Below are 22,830 nucleotides of genomic sequence, written 5' to 3' on the forward strand. Positions count from 1 at the left end.
GTTGTTTGGGAATAAAATTGCAAACTATATTTTCATACTAGTATACAATTTTATTTGCAGACAATTTTCAAGTTTGATTGGCATTTAGTTGCACCAGTTCCTAGAAACAAGATTATTATTTTTTTTGCTCACAGAAGGGCATGTTGTTGGCAATGTTGGCATTTATTCTCCAACCCTAATTGGCTTCTAGGCTATTTCAGAGAATATACTTGAATTTAAATTACATGGCTGCTGTAGTGAAACAGAAAGATGAACAAATAATAATCAAGATGAAAGGCAAGTTTTGTTCCTGTAATTCTGTTTCTCACAAAAATACTGAAGTTTCACAAAAAGGTAGTAAATATAATGGCCAACAAAGAATATATTAAATAAAGGGACACACGTGTAACAACGTGGCCTCCAAGTTGAGTTTCTTCATTATGTGAGGACGTGGCTGAGAAAAATAGGAAGCCATTGAAAGTAGCATAAATTTTAAATGTCCCCAACTTCGGAATAGTTGAATACTCAAGTTCTAACTATATCTCTTCCTTATCTAGCATACGATCACTTAAAGGTGCAAAGGGAAAAGACTGTGAAATTTATGGTCCAGTTGGAATTTCAATCACCAATGATAATGGAAAAATAATAGGTAAGAAATCCTATGTTAAAATTGATTGTAATATCAGTATAATTTTTCTAAGTAACATTTATCCAGTTGAGTATTAGAATGTTAAGTTAGTCTTTACAAATTCTCTTATGATGCTTTTTGTGACTGAACACTGCAATTACTATTACTAGAACTGATGTAGTTCCACTTATTTTGCATATAAATTATGGTTTTTATTACTATAAATTACACTCAGTGGCCAGTTTATTAGGTGCATTATGAAACTTGGTGTGATCTTCTGCTGCTGTAGCCCATCTACTTTAACATACGACATATACATTCAAAGATGATCTTCTGCGCACCACTGTTGTAACACGTGGTTATTTGAGTTACTGTTGTCTTCCTGAGAGCTTCATATATGTCACCTTGTACAACCCTGAGATTCATTTTCCTGTGGACATACTCAGCAAATAACTATAACAGGATCAATGAAAAATCCACCACAGTGCAGAAATCATCAAATGCAAATATGAATAAGTAGCAATAAATAACAAGAACATGAAATAATGAGATACAGAGCCCTTGAAGTGAGAGCATTGGTTGTAGGAACAGTTCAGTGATGAGGCAAGTGAATGTAGTTCTCTCTATTCAAGACCCTAATGGTTGAGCAGTAACCATTAACTGTCCTTGAATCTGATGGTATGAATCCTGACATTCTTGTACCTTCTACCTGATGGCAGCAGTGAGAAGAAAGCATGATGTGGGTGGTGGAGATTTCTGATAACGGATGCTGCTTTCCTACAACAGCATTTCACGTAGATGTGCTCAGTGGTTGTGAGGGCTTTACCTGTGATGGACTGAGCCATATCCACTACCTATTATAGATTTTCCATTCAAAGGCACTGGTACCAGGCTGTGCTGCAACCAGTTAATGTATTCTCTACTACATATCTATAGGAGTTCGTCAAAGTTTTAGATGTCATGCCGAATCTTTGCAAACTCCTAAGGAAGTAGAGGCATTGCTGTGTTTCCTTCACAATTGCACTTTTGTGCTGGGTTCAGGATAGGTCCTCTGAAATAGTAACACCCAGGAATTTGGAGTTGTCAACTCTCTACCTCTGACCCTCTGGTAAAGACTGGCTCATGGATCTCTGATTTCCCTCTCCTGACGCCTATAATCATTTCCTTGGTTCTGCTGACATTGAGTGAGAGGTTGTTGTTATGACACTACTTTCCCACCTGTATGCTGATTCATCACAACCTTTGATTTGGCCCACAACAGTAATGCTCACTTGTGTTGATGGAGATTTTGTTGCCAATCCGATCTGCAGTTGAGAAAATCCAGGACCCAGTTGCACATAAAGGTATTGAGGCCAAGGTCATGGAGCTTCTTGATTGATTTTGAGGGGATGATGGTATTGAAGTATTGAATGCTGAGTTATAGTCAATAAAGAACATCCTGATGTAAGCATCTCTGCTTTGATCCAGTCTGACCATTTTCTGTTGACCTCTCATTAACAAGCTGCTTTCACCCACTGAACTGCTGCTCACGGGATGTGTTTTGTTTTTTGCACCATTCTCTGTAAACTCTAGAGACTGTTGTGCATGAAAATTCCAAGGGATTAGTATATTCTGAAATACTTAAGCCACCCTTTCAGAAACCAACAATCGTTCCACACTCAGAGTCACTTATTTAACATTTCTTCCTCATTCTGATGTTTGGGTTGAACAACTGGAGACCTTGACTATGTCTGCGTGCTTTTGTTCATTGAGTTGTTGCCACCTGATTAAATTATTAAATATTTGCATTAACGAGCAGGTATACAGGTGGAGCTAATAAAGTAGCCCCATATCTCATTTGAACTCTGGACCCATCTAAGGCAGAAGAGAAAGCAGATGCTGGACCATCTGGATTTCTGAACAGTCAAATGCCAGGAGGAAGCAATGGTGTTGTATATTTAGATTTTTCAAAAGGTTTTAGTAAAGGAAGTAGCTGATCAAATTTAGAACATTTAGATTTAGCGATAATATACTTTGGTCAAATGAAAGTTGGTTATCATATTAAGAGCAAACAGCAATGATGTTTGGGATCAAGTTTTTCCTATTCAACCATTCTCAGGTTGAGTGACTAGATCAAATTTAATATTTGCAGGTTTGAGGACATGAAACTAAGTAGGAGTATGAACAGAGAACAGTTCAGCACAGGAACATGCAGTTTAAAACAACCCTGTGACTGTATATCCCTCCATCCACTGCTATTCATGTGCCTCTGAAATGCTGTTGTCGTGCATATTTCCACCACTACCCATGACAGCACATTCTAGGCACAAATACTGTTTGATATTTTCACCCTTGGAGAAAGAGTTATTCTCCTCTATCTGTGCCCCTCATCATTTTAAAGTTCAAGGTAAATTTATTATTGAAGTACATATATGTCACCATATACAACCCTGAGATTAATTTTCTTGTAGGCATACTAAATAAATCCACACTCAAATAATAACCATAATAGAATCAATAAAAGACTGCACTAAGTGTGTGTTCAACCAGCGTGCAAAAGACACCAAGCTGCAAATACAAAAATAAAGGAATAATAATAATAATAATAAATAAATAACCAATAAATATTGAGAACATGAGATGAAGAGTCCTTGAAAGTAAGTCCCTAGGTTGTGGGAACGTTTATTGATGGGGTTAGTGAAGCTGAGTGTAGTTATCCCCTTTGGTTCAAGAGCCTGATGGTTGAGGGGTAATAACTGTTTCTGAACCTGGTGGTGTGAGTCCTCAGGCTCCTATACCTTTGTCCCGATGGCAAGAAGAGAGCATGTCCTGGGTGGTGGGAGTCCCTGATGATGGATGTTGTTTCACTGCGACAGTGCTTCTTGTAGGTATGATCAATGGTGGAGAGGGCTTTATCCATGATGGACTAGGCCATATCCACTACTTTTTGTAGGATTTTCTGTTCAAAAGCATTTGTGTTTCCATACCAGGCTGTGGTGCAGCCAGTAAATACACTCTCCACCACACATCAAAGTTTAAGATGTCATGCTTAATCTTTGAAAACTCGTAAGGAAGTAGAGGCGCTGCCGTGCTTTCTTTGTAATCACAGTTAAGTGCTGGGCCCAGTACAGGTTCTCTGAAATAAAACTGAGGAATTTATGAAGTTGCTGACCCTCTGCACCTCTGATCCTCCAATGAGGTCTGTTTCATGGAACTCCAGTTTTCTCCTTCTGAGGTCAATATTCAACTCGTTGATCTTGCTGACTCTGAATAAGTGGTTGTTGTTGTGGTAACATCCTAACAAACCTCTTTTGCATCCTCTGCAAAGCCCCCAAATTCTTCCTGTTACATGATAGCCAGAACTGAACTGCACGCAATACTCCATATGGGGCCTAACCTGTTTTAATGGAACAGCAACATGACTTGCTGCCAACCTTCATACTTAATGCCATGACCTTTCCTTGCATCAACACTCCAAGGTTCTTGCCATTTACTCTATATGTCCTACAGAATTTAACTTCCCAAAGTGCATTATCTCATACTTGTCTGAATAAGTTTCATCTACAGTCACTGTTCCCAACTTTCCAGATGATCTGTATCACACTGTATCCTTGGGCTGTCTTCTTAGTTTTCATCTCTTCTGGAAACTGACTAATCATATTATCTACATTATCATCCAGGTCATTAACACCACAGGGCACTGATCGCTATGGAATATTAATGATCATTTGCTTCCGGTCAGAATAATAACCTTCCACACTTAACTTCTGTCTTTTATGGCCAAGTCAATTCTATATTCCAGCTACCAAGTCTCTGTGGATCCTATATGTTTTAATCTGGTGGATCAGCCAACCATGAGGGGACTGTATTGAATGATTCATTAAGGCCCATGTAGACAACATCTACTGCCTCACATGAATCCAGTCATCTTTGTCATTTCCTTAAAATAACTCCATTTGTAAGACATGGCCTCCCCTGCACAAAGCCATGCTGACTATTTCAAATTGGTACACACTTTTCTAGAGATGATTAAGTCCTGGTCCTAAGGATCATCTTCTGTAATTTCCTTACCACTCAGTGGCCTCCAGTTTCTTGGTTGCTACTGCCCTCCTTAAACAAATGAACAAAACTGGCTATTCCCTAGTCCTCTGAAAACTTGCCTATGACTAAAGAGGATACAAAGTTCCCTGTCAAGACTTCAACAATCTTCTCTTCTCTCAATAAACTGGGATAGATCCAGTCAGGCCCTGGGGGCATCCATCTTGATATTCTTCAAAAGACCCAACACCACCTCTGAGAAATCAGTATGTGTAGCTATCAGAATGCAAAGATACTCAAAATAATCAGTATGAGGTTTTTTTTTATCACTGATTTGTGTCATGGAAGTTGCAGTATTGTGGCAGTAATATAGTGCAAACTTAAAAAATTACTATAAGTTACAAAAATAAGTAGTTCAATAGAGGAATAATGGGGTAATGTTCATGGACTGTTCAGAAATCTTATGGTGGAGGGGAAGAAGGTGTTCTAAATCTTTGAGAATGGTTCCTCAGGCCCTTGTACTTCCTCTCTGATGGTAATACCAAGAAGAGGGCATCTCCCGGATGGAGAAGGTCCTTAATGAAGGATGCCACCTTTTGAGGCACAGCATCTTGAAGATTTTCTCACTGATAGGGAGGGCTATGCCCATAATGGAACTGGCATAGTGCACAACTTTGTGCAGCCGCCTTTGATTCTGCGCATTGGAGTCACCGCACCAGGTGGTGATACAACCAGTCAGAATACTCTCCACTGTACATCTGTAGAAATTTACAAGAGACTTTGGTGACATATCCAGCAACATCAAACTCTTAATCAAGTAGAGCTGTTGGCATGCTTTCTTTGTGATTGTATCATTGTATTGGGCCCAAGATAGATCCTCTGAGATGTTGACGCTGAAGCACTTGAAGCTGCTCACTCTTTCCACTGCAAGCCTCTCAATCAGGACTGGTTCTTCTGATTTCCACTTCCTGAGATCCACAATCAATTCTTTGGTCTTGCTGATGTTGAGTGCAAGGTAGATCAGCTGAGTTGAATGGTCAACAACATTGCAAGTGGAGGACAATGTGGTAAAATGTGATGTTACCAAAAAAGACAGTGTATTTTTTAAATGGTGAAGTAATGGGAATTGTAGATTTTCAAACGTGAATGTGTACAACTTATGCAAAGCTAACATAGTTTAAGTTAAAGTTCAGTTTATTGTCATTCAACCATACACATGTATGTGCGGCATCCATTAGTCTCATGAGACCATGGATCTACGTTCTCTCCAGGGCGCAGGCCTGGGCAGAGTTGTATGGAAGACTGGCAGTTGCCCATGCAGTGTGTCTCCCCTCTCCATGCCACTGATATTGTTCAAGGGAAGGGCAAAGACCCATAACAGCTTGGCACCAGTGTCATCGCAGAAGTTACCAGAATGAGGTTGAAAGCAACGTCAGACTGCCTTAGGGACTCCAGCTCTGGATTTATCCTCAGGGTTTACTCCCTAAGCCTTTCCCCATGAGTGGGTATGGCCGCAAGGCAGCGGAGGTTTAAAATCAGAGTTTTCCCTCTCTTAGATGGACTGTCTTCCTAGGCTGACGAGCTCCATCTACCCGAAGCACTGGTTTTAAGGTGCCAGGACCTGCCTTCGCCCCTTATCCTGTCAGTAGAAACAGTTCTGCTGGGCTTGGAGGCTAAGCCATACGAGAAAGCCAGGAGTTGGACTTGGTTGTCAGAAGCTATTTGATACAAAAGTATTATTACTACAAACAAATTAACAAATAATAAGGTGCATTTATGACACACTGGCACTTCATATGTGATGAGACCTGGGTGTTGGGAGGGGGGTTCAGTAGTCTTACAGCCTGGGGGAAGAAGCTGCTTCCCATCCTAAAAGTTCTTGTTCAAGTGCTACCATCCGGTAGGAACCTTTCACCTTACCCATTACTCCTGGTTCCTTTGGCACCCAGTCTCCAGTGGAAAAAGTCGACTTGAATGTGGGGAAAAAGCCTGCTTGCTTTTGGATTTTTTTGGCTTTTGGATGCTGCTGAAATTTTTGTTTGCATCTAATTATCTGCACCTTTTGATACAGAATATATGATTAGTGATTTTTTTTTTAAATGGTTAGAATTGCAGTTGCTATTCTAAATATTTGAAGTTGTTTTTCTTCTCCAGGTGAACTGAACCGAGCAGGGGATCGGTTAATCGTAGCTCAGGGTGGTCATGGCGGATCATTTAGGACGAACTTTCTGCCTTCGAAGGGCCAAAGTGGAATCATAAGAATGGATTTGAAGCTGGTAGCAAATGTTGGATTGGTTGGGTAAGTTGTAGTTGTTAATTTATCAACAATACCACGGAAACAATGATGTTAGTAGCATATAACATCTGTCATACATTCCTTGAGTGGGATACCAGCTTATTCTAATTTTAGTGATTATCTTGGTCTTCATGCATAATCCTATTTTTTATCATTAAAATAATTGCAAGATTAGCACATTTTATTTGACTGAGATACTCAGAGGAAAATGCACATTTTGCAATTCTGGCGATGGAACAGAGAAAATATTATCTCTAATAGGATTAATAGGGTGCCAATGAAAAGATGCTTTCTCATTTTGAGTGTCTAGAACTATAGTTATACTCCCATGTAAAAGGTGTGCCAATTAGTAGTTACTTCAGAAGTTATAAATCTGGAATTATGATTCCCAGAGACATATGGTTGCTTAATCATTGTGCATTTTCAAGTTGAAATCAATAAATAATCTGTCTCTGTTAATCCAGAGACGTAGGGCAAGACAGAAAATTGGATTGAAAGTAGAAAATCAACTATGATTTTAAATGCTAGTCAGTCTTGATGGATCATATAGGCAATTCCCATTTCTGTTTCTTCTGTTTTTTTATGTTCCCTACCAATAATTTCTTTTATCTGGAGCACTTTCCAAGATGGCTACCAGTGATGAGTGGAATTCCTTAGCGGTTAGTATTGGGACACAAATTTTATCTTCAGGTACATAATGCTTACATATATTATCATTAATGATCTTGATGATGGAACTGATGGCATCATGATCAAGTTTGCAAACAATACAAAGATGGGTGGTGGTGCAGAGGCACAAAGTCTGCAGAAAGACATGGACATTTCAGAAGAGTGGGCAAAGAAATGACATGGAAAACAGATAGAGAAGTGTAAGATTATATATTGTGATAGGAAGAGAAAATGTGTAAACTTTTTTTTAGTTGGAGTAGAATTCAGAAATCGGAGGCATAATGGGACTTGGGAGTTCCAGTCTGGGATTCCCTTAAGGTTAACCTGCAGGTTGAGTTGGTAGTAAGAAAGGCATTCGTCTTGAGAGAATTAGAAAATAAAAGCAAAGATGTACTGCTGAGGCTTTGTGAAGCATTGGTCTGACTGCATTGGAATATTCTGAGCAGTTATGGGTCCTGTATTGAAAGAAAGATGTGCTAGTCCTGGAGAAGGTCCACAGGAGGTTCACAACAACGATCCCAGGAATGAAAGACATAATGTTTGATGAATCTGGACCTGTACTGAATAGAATTCAGAAGGATGAGGGTGGATCGAAATGAAACCTGAAAACTAGGTGATTCTGGGATTCAAGGGCACAGCCTCAGAATAGAGTTATATCCCTTTAAAACCGAGATGTGTGATTTCTTCAGTCAAAGGATGGTGAATCTATGGAATTTAGTTTTGCCACAGAGTCCTTGCAGGCCGTGTAATATGTGTATTTAAGGCAGAAAGTAATAGGTTCTTGATTGGTAAAAGGGTTCAGACAGTGGGAGATGACAGAAGAATGGTGTTGAGAAGAGAAATATAGATATCAGCCATGATTGAATGGAGGAACAGACTCAATGTGCTGAATAATGTAATTCTGCTCCTATATTTTATGATTTTATAACAATTAAGGCAAAAACTGATGTACTACTAGCAAACTTCTTTTTTTTCTTGTAAGTGATAGAAATGTTGACCATCTACTGGATAAGGTAGTTGTGTTTAGGAAGAAATTTAACAATGACTTGGGCAATATAGCCACATGCAAATAAAACCAGAGATCCACTCCTGCTCAGGATCTGAGGACTTGCTAAATAGTTTCTATGGTTTGATATGTCATTTAAAATTCAGTTATACTTCATGCAACAAAGGTAGCATTGAGAAAACTATCTAAAAAATGAGAGTTCTCATCAATTCATAAATTTCTGCAGATTAATGAAAAATGTTTAGAACACATCCTGTAAGAGTGGATTTTTGATTTATCTGCATTGCTGAAGTTGATGTCAAATTTTCTCTATTATAATTACAAACTTTCGCTGTCTGCTGTAAATTTATCAGCACGATATTTGTTGTGTACACAAATTGAAATGCAGAACAATCAAAATGTAAAAGCTGCTCTGAAGCTGAAGTCATAACATTATTGAACTTCTAATTGTTTAGTTTCATTTACTTGAAAGTTCTACATTGAATGACAGGTATCAGTACATCATTGAATTTGGTCTTAATCATTTAAATCTTCTGATTTTTTTTATTATGCAGCTTAGTACTGGACTGACTTTAGCAGATAAGTTAAAACTTTATTGATTGTATACTTTTAAGTTATGTCTTAAGTTCATAAATTTATTTCTATTAATTCCAGGTTTCCAAATGCTGGGAAATCTACACTATTGAGCAAATTGTCTCATGCAAAACCAAGAATTGCAGATTATCCATGTAAGTATAAACCATTGAAGATATTTATTTTTGGATTTTCCCCCTCTATATGTTACCAATGCCTTCCTTTAAGACTTTTTCTGTTGCTTCCTTGATTTGAATGTGAATAAAGGGGTTTGTTTTCTGTTAGAAGTCCCAGTGTCATTATTTCAATCTTATCCTTTCTTGTATACTGTACTTGGGCAATGGTTTCAGATCTATGGATCATTGGGATCCTCTGGGATCTGTACAAAGGGATGGGCTACACCTATAACTGAAGGGGATCAATATCCTTGCAGGCAGTTTTGCTAGTGCTGTTGGGAAGGGTTTAAACTAAAATGGCAGGGGGATGGGAACTGGAGTGTTAGGAATACTGGTTTACAAGCAGATGTAGGGTATAGTGAAACTGTCAGGAAGGACAGGCAGATGCTAGGGCAAAATTGTAGTCAGTGGGATGAGCTGCAATGTTAAAGGGGGCAAAATTGAAAAGGGTGACAAATGCAGGACTTAAGGTTTTATATTTAAATGCACGGGTATCACAGAATAATAGCTGAAAGACAATTGTAGTTGGAAGCTTAATATCCCCCAATGTAATACACCTGCAATACACAATGTATTGAAAAGACGGGCAGGTAGGCAGAGGGGGAAGAGTGGCAGTACTGGTAAAAAATGAAATTAAATCTTTAGAAAGAGGTGATATAGGATCAGAAGATGTAGAATCCTTGTGGGTAGAGGTTATGAAGGTGAGAAGACCCTGATGGGAATTATTTACAGGCCTCCGAACAGTAGCTAGGATGTGATCTACAATTACAGCAGGAGATAGAAAAAGCATGTGAAGAAGGCAATGTTACATGAGTTATTGAGGATTTCAATATGCAGATAGATTGGGAAAATCAAGTAGATGCTGGATCTCAAGAGAGAATTTGTGGAATGCCTCTGAAATGGCTTTTTGGAATAGCTTGTGGTTGAGTCCACTAGGGGATCAGCAATTCTGAATGGGGTGTTGTGTAATGAACTGGATATGATTAGGGAGATTAAGGTAAAGAAACCCTTAGGAAACGGTGGTCATAATATAAAATTCACCCTGCAATTTGAGAGGGAGAAGCTAAAGTCAGATTTATCAGTGTTATAGTGGAGTAAAGAGAATTATGGAGGCATCAGAGAGGAGCTGGCCAAAGTTGATTTGAAAGGGAACACTAGCAGGGCTGACGTCAGAACAGCAATGTCTGGAGTTTTTGGGAGCAGTTTGGAAGGCACAGGATAGATACATCCCAAAGAAGAAGAGGTATTCCAAAGGCAGGATGATGCAACTGTGGCTGACAAGGGAAGTCAAAGCCAACATAGAAGCAAAAGAGAGGATATTTACTAGAACAAAAATTAGTTCAAAGTTAAGAGGATTGGAAATTTTTAAAAAGCCAACAGAAGGCCATTGGGAAGATGAAATATGAAGATAAGCTAGACAATAATATCAAAAATTGTATTAATTTTTTTTCAGATATATAAGAAGAGAGGCAGGATTAAATATTGGACCGCAGGAAAATGACACTGGAGAGTTAGTAACAAGGGACAAGGAAATGGCGGATGAACTTTATAAATGTTTGCATCAGTCTTCACTGTGGAGGACACTAGAAGTATGCTGGAAGTTTCAGAGTATCAAGGGGCAGAAGTGAGTGCAGTTGCTTTTGCTAGGGAAATGACGCTTGGGTAACTGAAAGGTCTGAAGGTAGAAGTCACCTGGATCTGATAGACTACACCCCAGGGTTTTAAAAGAGGTAGCTGGAGATTGTGAAGGCATTAATAATGATCCTTCTAGAATCAATAGATTCTGGCATGGTTCTGGACATTGTGAATGTCACTCCACTCTTCATAAAGGGAGGGAGGCAGATGAAAGGAGATTATAGGCCAGTTAGCCAGACAATCAGTGGTTGGGAAGATAGTGGAGTCAGTTGTTAAGGATGTGGTTTTGGGGTACTTGGAAGCACATGCAAAATAGGTGAAACCAGCATGGCTTCCTGAAGGAAAATCTTGCTTGACAGATCTGTTGGAATTTTTTTTGAAGGTATAACAAGTGGGATACACAAAGGAGAACTGGTGAATGTTTTATACTTGGACTTTCAGAAGACCTTTGACAAGATGCCGCACGAGGCTGCTAAATGAGTTAACAGCCCAGGATATTACGGGAAAGATACTAGCACAGATAGAGCAATGGCTGATTAGCAGGAGGCAAAGGGTAGGAATGAAAGGAACATTTTCAGAATGGCTGCCGATGACTAGTGGTGTACCCCAGAGATCTGTGTTGGGACCACTTTTTTTGTTGTATTTTAACAATTTCCATGTTGAAATTGATAGCTTTGTGGCCACCCAAGTTTGAGGATGATATGAAGATAGGTGGAGGGGCAGGTAGTCTTGAAGCAGAGTCTGCAGAAGGACTTGGACAGAGTAGGAGAATAGGCAAAGAAGTGGCAGATGCAATACAGTGTTGGGAAGTATGTGGTCATGTACTTTGCAGGAAGGAATAAAAACATAGACTACTTTCTAAATGAGAAGATTTAAAAATCAGAGTTGCAAAGGAACTTGGGAGTCCTTGTGTAGGATTCCCTAAAGGTTAATTTTCAAGTCAAGTCACTTTTATTATCATTTCGACCATAACTGTTGGTACTGTACACAGTAAAAATGAGACAATGTTTTTTCAGGAACGTGGTGTTACATGACACAGTACAAAAACTAAACTGTGAACTACATAAAAAAACAACAGAAAAAAACTACACTAGACTACAGACCTACCCAGGACTACATAAAGTGCACAAAACAGTGCAGGCATTACAATAAATAATAAACAAGACAATAGGGCAGTAAGGTGTCAGTCCAGGCTCTGGGTATTGAGGAGTCTGATAGTTTGGGGGAAGAAACTGTTATATAGTCTGGTCGAGAGAGCCCAAATGCTTCAGTGCCTTTTCCCATATGGCAGGAGGGAGAAGAGATTGTATGAGGGGTGCGTGGGGCCCTTCATAATGCTGTTTGCTTTGCAGATGCAGCGTGTAGTGTAAATGTCCGTAATGGTGGGAAGAGAGACCCCGATGATCTTCTCAGCTGACCTCACTATCTGCTGCAGGGTCTTGCGATCTGAGATGGTGCAATTTCTGAACCTGGCAGTGATGCAGCTGCTCAGGATGCTCTCAATACAACCCCTGTAGAATATGATGAGGATGGCGAGTGGGATTTCATGTTGAATCGGTGTTAACACTCATTTTAAGAGGACTAGAATATAAAAGCAAGGATGTAATGCTGAGGCTATATAAGGCACTAGTGAGGCCACACGCAGCAGTTTTGGGCTCCTTTTTTAAGAAAGATTGTGCTGATACTGGAGAGAGTTCAGGGGAGGTTCATGTGAATGATTTTGGGACTGAAAGGGTTATCACTTGAGCAGTGATTTAAGGCTTTGGGTCTGTACTGGCTGGAATTCAGAAGAATGAAGGGGCATCTCATTGAATCCTATTGAGCATCAAAAGGATGTTTTCTTTGTTGGGAGAGTCTAGGACCAGAGGACACAGCCTTAGAATGGAGCCACGTCCTTTTAGAACAGATGAGGAGGAATTTCTTTCGCCAGAGAGTGTGAATCTGTGGAATTCATTGCCACAGTTAGCTGTGGAGGCCAGGTCACTGGGAGCATTTAAGGTGGAGTTTGATAGGTTCTTGATTAGTCAGGGTGTGAAAGGTTATGGGAGAAGGCAGGAGAGTGGGTTTGAGAGGAAAATGACCCAGCCATGATGAAATGGAAAAGCAGACTTGAGCCAAATGGCTTAATTCTGCTGTTATGTCTTGAAGTCTTTTAATTATAAATACTGTATATCTATCTAAGGTGCCTAAGACTTTTGCACAGTACTGTAGTAATTATGTGCACTGTACTGCTACAGCAAGAGAAACAGATTTCATGATGTGTGTGTGTGTGATTAACCTGGTTTTGATATGGATTTCTATGTGGACTGAGAGTGGGAAGGGGCAAGGAGAGGGTCTCATAGTTGGAAAAAGACAGGGAAACAATAGAGACATTCTGTAAAGATCAATAAACCAATTGTTTGGAATCAAATTACCTTGCCCGGTGTCTCAATGCTGGATGTGTCTGCACCCACACCATCCCCCGCCTTTGGCACACCTTCTATGCCATTGTCCCACACCCCACTCATGGCTATGCCCTTGTCATGCTTAACATGCTTTGCTCTTGCCAAATTTTCAAACTTGTTCTCTGCTCCACATTGAAAGATACAGTACTATGCAAAAGTCTCAGTTACCCTAGCTATATATATGTGCCTAAGACTTTTGCACAGTACCACATTATGGTCTAACGTCAAAGGGCAAATGTAGACATATCATCAGACATATTTGTTTGTGGTATACTATTCAACAAAGTTAAACCCAGAATATGATTAAAATGTATAAATATATAGTACATAGAAGGTAGTTTTCATTTTTGCTCTTCCAGTCAGATCTGCATGCAGTTTATATTGAATATGTTGTTGTTGTGGACTCATTCAATGTTGTGGTATAACATGAAAATAAATTTATTTTAAAAGTAATTTATTTGGGACAGGCTATGTGGGCTAACTGATCTTCCCCATGTTGTCTTCCACTTTGAGCACCAAGCAAAATTTCTTTTCCCAAAAGAATGTAGTCTGGGATCCAACTGTCATATTCTTCAGCTTAATTGACATGTAAAGATACTCGTGTCTATATCTTTTTTAAAGTTTTTTTTGTTCACATGTGTTTTGCTTTAATCTTTAGTCACTACTTTGAAACCAGAAATTGGAAAACTATTATACAATGATTACAAACAGGTGAGAATTGAATCATTTATGTTCATTTCACAATAGAGTAGAAAATACGAGACTGCTTTTTTGAATTAATCAGAATTTTTTCCACAGGAAATTGGAGAAGAGGGTCATTGCTAGAAATTTAGCCTGCATCAGCCCGGGGAATGTACAACACAAATAATAAGACCCAGTTTTTTTTAGTAAATGTTTCAATATGTAGAATCTGATGGCACTGTAATGCTGTAGATAGTTGAGCTGTCTTGTGGCTTCAGGGACCTGGATTCAGTTCTTAGCTCCAGTGTTGTCAGTTTGCATATTCTTCCATGACTGCTTGTGTTTCCCCAGTTTCCTCCCACATCCCAAAGACGTGGGTTGGTAGATGAATGGTAGAATCTGGGGGAACTGGATGAAAATGGGGGGAAAGAATAAAAATTAGGATTAATATAAATGGGTGGTTAATGATAACTACAGACTTGAACTGAAGGTCATGTTTTTCATTAAGGCTCCATAACATACTAGGTTAATTGACCACATTAGTAAATTGCCTCGAGTATGGGTGGATGGTGAGGAAGATGATAGTGAATGGGTGAAAGAATAGGTAACAAGCAAATAAGAGAAAGGATGGAATTGCTTGAGAATTGGCTAAGGCTCGATTGTCTGAATGGCCCCCTTGTCATAAAGAATAAAAAGAAACTTCAATGTGCATTACCCTTATTTTAGTAATTGGCAAATAAAACAGAGAGGTATATATTAATTTACAATATAATACATATTTATGATGTTCACAATCTTTTATGTATTTGCTTTATTTCCTCACAGTGTAGTTACTGGTATTTTAATCAGAATCAGGTTTATTATCATTAGCATGTGATCTGAAATCGTGAAATTTGTCAACTTAGCAGCAGTTCAATTCAATACATAATCTAGCAGAGAGAGAAAAATAAATAAATAAACAAGTAACTCGATTACATATATTGAATAGATTATTTAAAAATGTGCAAGAACAGAAATACTGTATATTTTTTTAAAAAGTGAGGTAGTGTCCAAAGCTTCAAAATCGGATGGCAGAGGGGAAGAAGCTGTTCCTGAATCACTGAGTGTGTGTCTTCAGGCTTCTGTATCTCTTACCTGACAGTAACAGTGAGAAAAGTGCATGCCCCCTGGGTGCTGGAGGTCTTTAATAATGGACGCTGCCTTTCTGAGACATCACTTCCTAAAGATGTCCTAGGTACTTTGTAGGCTAGTGCCCAAGATGGAGCTGACTAAATTTACAACCTTCTGCAGCTTTTTTTGGTACTGTGTAGTAGCCCCTCCATACCAGACAGTGATGCAGCCTGTCAGAATGCTCTCCATGGTACAACTATAGAAGTTCTTGAGCATATTTGTTGACGTGCCAAATTGCTTCAAACATCTAATAAAGTCTTGCCTTCTTTGTGACTACATCAATATGTTGGGACCAGGTTAGATCCTTGAGATCTTGATACCCAGGAACTTGAAGCTGCTCACTCTCTCCACTTCTGATCCCTCTATGAGGATTGGTATGTGTTCCTTCGACTTACTCTTCCTGACGACCACAATCACATCTTTCGTCTTACTGACGTTGAGTGCCAGGATGTTGCTGCGGCCCATTCCACTAGTTGGCATATCTCACTCCTGTACGCCCTCTCGTCACCACCTGATATTCTACCAACAATGGTTCTATTGTCAGCAAATTTGTAGATAGTATTTGAGCTATGCCTAGCCACACAGACGTGTATACAGAGAGTAGAGGAGTGGGCTAAGCATTATTTTCCTGATGGTCTCACTCTGTTCTCTCTGTACTGCAATATTATTATGCTTGATGAACATGGTGGCAATAATTATGGGGAAAGACTAATAATTATGGATAATGAAACATAGCATTTGTCTTTTTAAACAAAAATACTGGTAATGTGTTAGTTTATTGATAAAATAAGGCACTTAATTATTTTAGCATCTTAAATGTGCATATTTTGTGTGTTATTATATCAATGGAATGGACTCTCAAGTTATCTTCGGCTTATGTGAAATGAAAGAATACTTTCTAAGATAACCTGTGGCACATCCGTGGACTTACGTATCCTAATCTTTTTTAAAAAGTTCCAGTACATCCTCTTTCTTAGTATTGACATGTTCTAATATATCAGCTTATTTTACGCTTCCCTCACAAATGTCAAGGTCCCACTCAGCGGCGAATACTAAAACAAAGTTTTCATTAAGGATTTCCCCTACCTCCTCCAACTCCAGGCATATGTTTTCTCTTCTATCCCTGATTGGTCCTACCCACACTATAGTAATCATAGAAACATAGAAAATCTACAGCACAATACAGGCCCTTCGGTCCACATGGACCGAAGGGCCTGTATTGTGCTGTAGATTTTCTATTCTTCTATGTCCCTACATGTCCTGACCTTCAGAAATTACTAGGCTTACCTATAGCCCTCTATTTTTCTAAGCTCCATGTGCCTATCCAAAAATCTCTTAAAAGACCCTATCGTACCTGCCTCCACCACCATTGCCAGCAGCCCATTCCACGCACTCACCACTCTCTGCGTAAAAAAAAAAAAAAAAAAAAAAAAAAACTTACCCCTGACATCTCCTCTGTACATACTCCCCAGTTCTAAACCTGTGCCCTCTTGTGGCAACCATTTCAGCCCTGGGAAAAACCTCTGACTATCCACATGATCAATGCCTCTCATCATCTTATACACCTCTATCAGGTCACCTCTCATCCTCCATCACTCCAAGGAGAAAAGGCCGAGTTCACTCAACCTAATCTCATAAGGCATGCTCCCCAATCCAAGCACCCTCCTTGTAAATCTCCTCTGCTCCCTCTCTATGGCTTCCACATCCTTCCTGTAGTGAGGCGACCAGAACTGAGCACAGTACTCCAAGTGAGGTCTGACCAGGGTCCTATATAGCTGCAACCTGCGCAGCTGCTTTGACGGTGCTGTGGCCTCGGACCCCAAGATCCCTCTGATTCTCCACACTGCCAAGAGTCTTACCATTAATACTATATTCTGCCATCATATTTGCCATCCTTCTGTTCTTTACATATGTGTGGAAAACCTTTGGGTTTTCCTTAATCCTGCTCGCCAAGACTTTCTCATACCCCATTCTAACTCTCTTAATTCAATTTTTCAGTTCCTTCCTTGCTGCCATGTAACTCTGTAGAACCATCTCTTATCCTTGCCTCCTAAACCTTAATTAAGCAATTTTCTTCCTCTTGATTAGACATTCCACATCTATTATTAACCATAGTTCCTTTACCCTACCATCCTTTTCAAGCCTCAATGGGATAAACATATCCAGAACCTCATGCAAATGCTTCCTAAATAACCTCCACATTTCTGTTGTGAATTTCCCTGAATAGTTTTGTTCCCAATTTATACAACCATGTTTCTGTGTAATAGTATCATAATTATACCTCCCCCCAATAAAACACTTTCCTATGCCATCTGGTCCTATCCCTCTCCAAGGTTAGCGTAAAGGTTAGAGTTGTGGTTACTGTCTCCGAAATGCTCTCCCACCAAGAGATCTGAACCCTGACCTGGTGCTTTGCTTAGTACTAGATCTAGTATGGATTCTCCTAATGTTGTCTATCTACATATTGTGTCAGGAAACCTTCCTTAACAAATTCTGGCCCATCTAAACCTTTTGCACTAATGAGGTGTCAATCAGTATTACAGAAATTAGGGAAATCACCCATTAGAGCGATCCTGTTATTTTTGCACATTTCTGAAAACTGCCTCCAGATCTGTTGTTATTGGTGGGGTGGGGGGGGGGGGGGTTCCATAGAATATTCCCAGTAAAGTGATTACTCCCTTCCTATGTCTGACTTCCACCCACACTGACTTAGTAGATATTCCCTTTACAATGTCCTCCTTTTCTGCAGCTATGATACTATCCCTGATTAGCAATATCACTGCCCTACCTTTTTTTACCTCCTTTTCTGTCCCTTTTGAAACATCTAATATCCAGCAGCCATTCATGCCTTTGTGACAGCCAAGTCTCTGTAATGGCCAGAATGTTTTCACTGTGTACTGACCCAAGCTCTAAGTTCATCACCCTTGTTCTTAATACTCGCATTAAACAGGCACACTTAAGCCCATACCAAAGACTGCAATTTTGATCTATCAACTGCCTATCCTTCCTCACAGTCTCTACACGCTGCATCCTCTAACCTATCACTCTGATTCCCATTCTCCTGCCGAATGAGTTTAAACCCTCCCCAACGACTCTAGCAAATCTGCCTGCAAGGATACTGGTGCCCTTCGAGTTCAGGTGTAACCTATTCTTTTTGTTCAGGTCCTACTTTCCCAAAAAGTAGTCCCAATGGTCCACAAATCTGAAAACCACTCCTGCACCAATTTCTCCTCATTCCTTTAACTACCTGTGTTGTTGCTACAAATATGTACCATAATTTCTGTCTGCTCATCCTCCCCCTTAAAAATGCTGTGGACCTCTATCTGAGACGTCCCTAACACTGGCATCTGGTAGACAACATACCATATGGGTGTTCCTTTCTCATCCATAGAATTTCATAGCCCCAGCTATTGAATCCCCAATCACCACTGCAAACCTCTTCTTCCCCCTCCTTTCTGGGCCACAGGGCTAAATTCAGTGCCAGAGACCTTGTCGCTGCAGCTTTCTCCTGGTAGGTCATACCCCTGAACAGTATCCAAATTCAATGTACCTGTGATTGAAGGAACAGCCATTTTTAGTAGGCACATTGATGAGAGAAAAATGGAGGGCTATGTGGGAGGGAAGAGTGAGATTGATCTTGGACTAGGTTAAAAAAGATGGCATGACATAGTGGGTTGAAGAGCCTGTACTGAGCTGTAGTGTTCTATGTTTTGTGTTTAGGTTTGTCACTACAAGACCAACATAAATCTTGTGGATGCCATATTTGACGAGCTAACTTGGATTAGCCATATGATTATGAGAGTAGGCTGGAGAGAGATAATAAATCAACTGGTAGAAAGGTGGAGTAGACTTGATGGGCAGAATGGCCTAATTCTGCTCCTATGACTGAATGGTCTTATGGATATTCAAACTGAGTAATTCATTGTCAGGAATTTGAAGGAATACTTGCCACTTGTCTAGATGGATACTTTGTCAGTAACATTTGACATTAACCAAATATCTTCCAAGTGTGTGATTACTAATACCAAGGTGTTCTAGGGAAATTGAGGCACCTCTGCATTTCCCTCTAAACAGTCCATGTTGACTTTTAACATTTATTTTTCTAACATAAAAATTGAGAATTGATGGGCTCACAACTGCTTTTTCAAAGTTAAGAGAACTTAACTTTACCCATTACCCAAACACTGCTGGAAAACTTTCTGTCACGTGTTTGTGTGAGGCCAGAAATTAGAAATAGCACATTTTCAAATATAGTTTAAAATTAGTTCTTTATGTTTCAAACTAATGTATATAAATTGTAAATTATGTGTAAAGTACAAAGTGTTTGTTGTAACAGGTGTCAATAGCAGATCTACCTGGTTTGATTGAAGGTGCACACTTAAATAAAGGAATGGGTCACAAGTTTCTTAAACATGTAGAGAGGACCAAGCAACTTCTTTATGTGGTGAGTGAGAAACTAATTTTATTTGATTTTCTTATATAATTCTCTAGATGTGGAATGTTTTTGCTCACTGTATTTAGACATTGATGAAACCAGCATGACTTATTTACTTGTTTTCTCAAACTGCTTTTTCATCTGAAAATCCTGATTCCATACCCACCACTAGAATAATGAGAAAGTGATTCATCTTTATATATACTTAATCCATAAAATATGGCATGCTGTTTTGTCATTAATGGCAGTCTTGAAAGCATTGCATCAGGAGTCGGACCTGGGTAGTTACAAACAGGTCTATAACTACTCCTGTTTTATTAAAGTCTCAGATCTCAGGTCAGATGTTGTAATTATGACATTGACCACTGAGCAAGTGCTTATTTGAATGTCTGCATGAAATTTAAAAAATCTTAAACTGTAGAATTCCTCTAGTGCATAAACAGGGTACTCAAGATTCAAGATTCAAAAACTTTATTGTCATTCTAACCGTACATCAGCTCAGCAGGGCAGAATGAGACAGCGTTTCCCAGGGGCAAGTGCAATCATAACATAAAAAACGCAAAACTAAATAATAAACACAACAATAGATAGTAAAACACAACAGCCACATCTCAGTTAAAATCAAGTTATAAGTGTCCAGTGCAGGTTAAAGGTGTCTAAGGCAGAGTCAGGTAGAGCAGCTATTTGGGAGCCTGTGGGAGGAAGCTGTTTAGTAGCCTTATGGTTTTAGTTTTGATGCTGCTGTAACATTTGCCTGATGGCAGAACAACAAACAGTTTATGGAGAGGGTATGAGGGGTCTTTAATGATGTACCGTGTCTTCTGGACACATCGACTCTGAAAGAGGTCTTGGACAGAAGGTAGGGAGACCCCAATAACCTTCTCTGCTCCCCTAACCACTCTCTGCAAGGCTTTTTTGTCGGCAGCACTGCAGCTGGAGTACCAGGTTGTGATGCAACAGGTCAGCACACTCTCAACCACGCCTCTGTAGAATGTAGTTAAGATGTTAGTGGGGAGAGATGCTTGTTTAAGTTTCCTCAGAAAGTGCAATCTCTGCTGGGTCCGTTTCACAATCCCTGTGGTGTTCCTGGACCAGGTGAGATTGTCCGAGATCTGCAACCCAAGGAACTTGATGTTTTCCATACTCTGCACTGTGGAGCCGCTGATGCTGAGGGGTGTGTGCTCAGGCTGAGACCGTCTGAAATCGACGATCATCCCCTTGGTTTTGATGACATTAAGCATCAAGTTGTTGTCACTGCACCAGCTCTCTAGGTGTTTGACCTCCTCCCTGTACATTGTTTTGTCATTTTTGCTGATGAGCCCCACCACTGTGGTATCATCAGCAAATTTAATGATCAGGTTCCCCTTGATGACTCTAAACTTTGTTGAAAGATGACCAAAATTATTATACCTTAGTTGATGTGTCATCTATTTTTAAATTTTAAAACTTAATGAAAATCTATTTTACTGACAGCATTATGATAAAATTAATGTACTTGTATGGTTCTTACAATACCTTTTTTTGGATTTATTCTGTGTAGGTGGATGTGACTGGATTTCAACTTTCATCTGAAACACCATTTAGAAATGTATTTGAAGCTGTTCAGCTTTTAACAAAGGTGAGCTAATTTTTTTTTAGAGAAGTATAAACCAGAGAGTTTTTTTGTTTTTGATTTGAACATACAGTCCTGTATATCTACAACCCATTTGACATTTAAAAATATTCTTTTGATTTCCATTCCTTATGTTGTATTTGTAACTCTCGCTTCAGCTAGTGGCTTAATATAGGGGGTGATAGCCCCCGGCCCGGCCAGACTTAAGAGATCTTGTTTGGGTAGATGCTGTGCGATGTGTCCCCTGTTACAAATCAGTAGCTCGAAGTAACAAACAGTACACAATATGTGATTAAATGATTAAGCTTTATAATTCTTACTTTTACTATATGGTTAGTAAAGAAAGAAAAAAAAGAAAATAAAAGGGCCCAATCTTATTAAAAAGTTTGTTGCGAAATGCTGGAGCTCACTGATAAGTCAATCGTCTACCATCAACCTCCTCCAATCGTCGCTGCCCTTCAGACCCTCGCTCCAAGTCCACCCCATTTGGCGGTCTACCAGATCTCTCCAATCGCGAATTCTCTCCTCATCTGTCCCCAGCAAAAGCCTGCAAAAAACCTCCTTCCAGATGCACAGGACAGAGCAACAAAATTCTGATTGGCATCCCACAGTCCTGTTACCTCCAGCCATAACCCAAACATTGCTGCTACAGAGAAACCTTTACCTCAGCAGTGAACATTACATAGAAGCCATTAGCAGTGAATCCTTACAGCACGTTGCTAAAATAAAAGTTACTTGTAACAAGCCATAAGTAAGTAAACTCCTTTACTTCTAGCCTCAAATAACTCAAGTCTATACTGAGAAAGGCAGAGACAACATTCAGGTATGGTCTGTTAAATGGTAAATATTATTTTCACCACACACGTCAGGCAGTATTATTCTCTAATGAGAGAATTCAATCACCTGTGCTTGGCATTCAACTATGCTGAACTCTCTCACATAATACCCTAAGGGCTTTAGTAAACTAAAAAGTTAAAGGGACCAGCCCTGTAAACAAAGTGGCTACAAGAGCTGATTAGGGGCTGTGCATTCTATAGCATATGACTCACCTCCCAACGTCTATAAGCCTTTTTACCAATTTACAAGGCACAAGTCAAGAATATATAAGAATATTTTCTATTTGTATGGTGCAGCTTTAAAAATGCATAAGAAGTTCAGCCCCATCCAGTACATAACAGCCTACATGACTGTCTCTAATCCGGATTGGAGACAGCATCTCCAAAACCATCACACTGAGCACGGCCCCCCCCCCCCCCCCCCCAGGGCTGTGTACTCAGCCCACTGCTGTTCACTCTGCTGACCCATGATTGTGCTGCAACACACAGCTTGAACCGCATCATCAAGTTCGCTGATGACACAACCATGGTGGGTCTCATCAGCAAGAACGATGATTCAGCATATAGAGAGGAGGTGCAGCAGCTAACAGACTGGTGCAGAGCCAACAGTCTTTCTCTGAATGTGAACAAAACAAAAGAGATGGATATTGACTTCAGGAGGGCACGGAGCGAC

The 22,830-nt window shown here is 39.7% G+C and overlaps 1 protein-coding gene across 2 annotated transcripts in view; it reads left to right on the forward strand.

Moving 5' to 3' along the window:
* The window catches only part of gtpbp10 (GTP-binding protein 10 (putative)), a 56,120-nt gene that overhangs the window by 22,494 nt on the left and 10,796 nt on the right, over positions 1-22,830 (forward strand). For both annotated transcript variants that reach the window (XM_059972208.1, XM_059972209.1), the window contains exons 3-8: positions 537-628; positions 6,779-6,923; positions 9,250-9,323; positions 14,082-14,134; positions 19,611-19,718; positions 21,250-21,327. In XM_059972208.1, coding sequence (XP_059828191.1) covers positions 537-628; positions 6,779-6,923; positions 9,250-9,323; positions 14,082-14,134; positions 19,611-19,718; positions 21,250-21,327 — 550 coding nt within the window. The remainder of the gene's footprint in view (positions 1-536; positions 629-6,778; positions 6,924-9,249; positions 9,324-14,081; positions 14,135-19,610; positions 19,719-21,249; positions 21,328-22,830) is intronic.

This window comes from Hypanus sabinus, chromosome 6, assembly GCF_030144855.1.
Source record: "Hypanus sabinus isolate sHypSab1 chromosome 6, sHypSab1.hap1, whole genome shotgun sequence".
Lineage (NCBI taxonomy): Eukaryota > Metazoa > Chordata > Chondrichthyes > Myliobatiformes > Dasyatidae > Hypanus > Hypanus sabinus.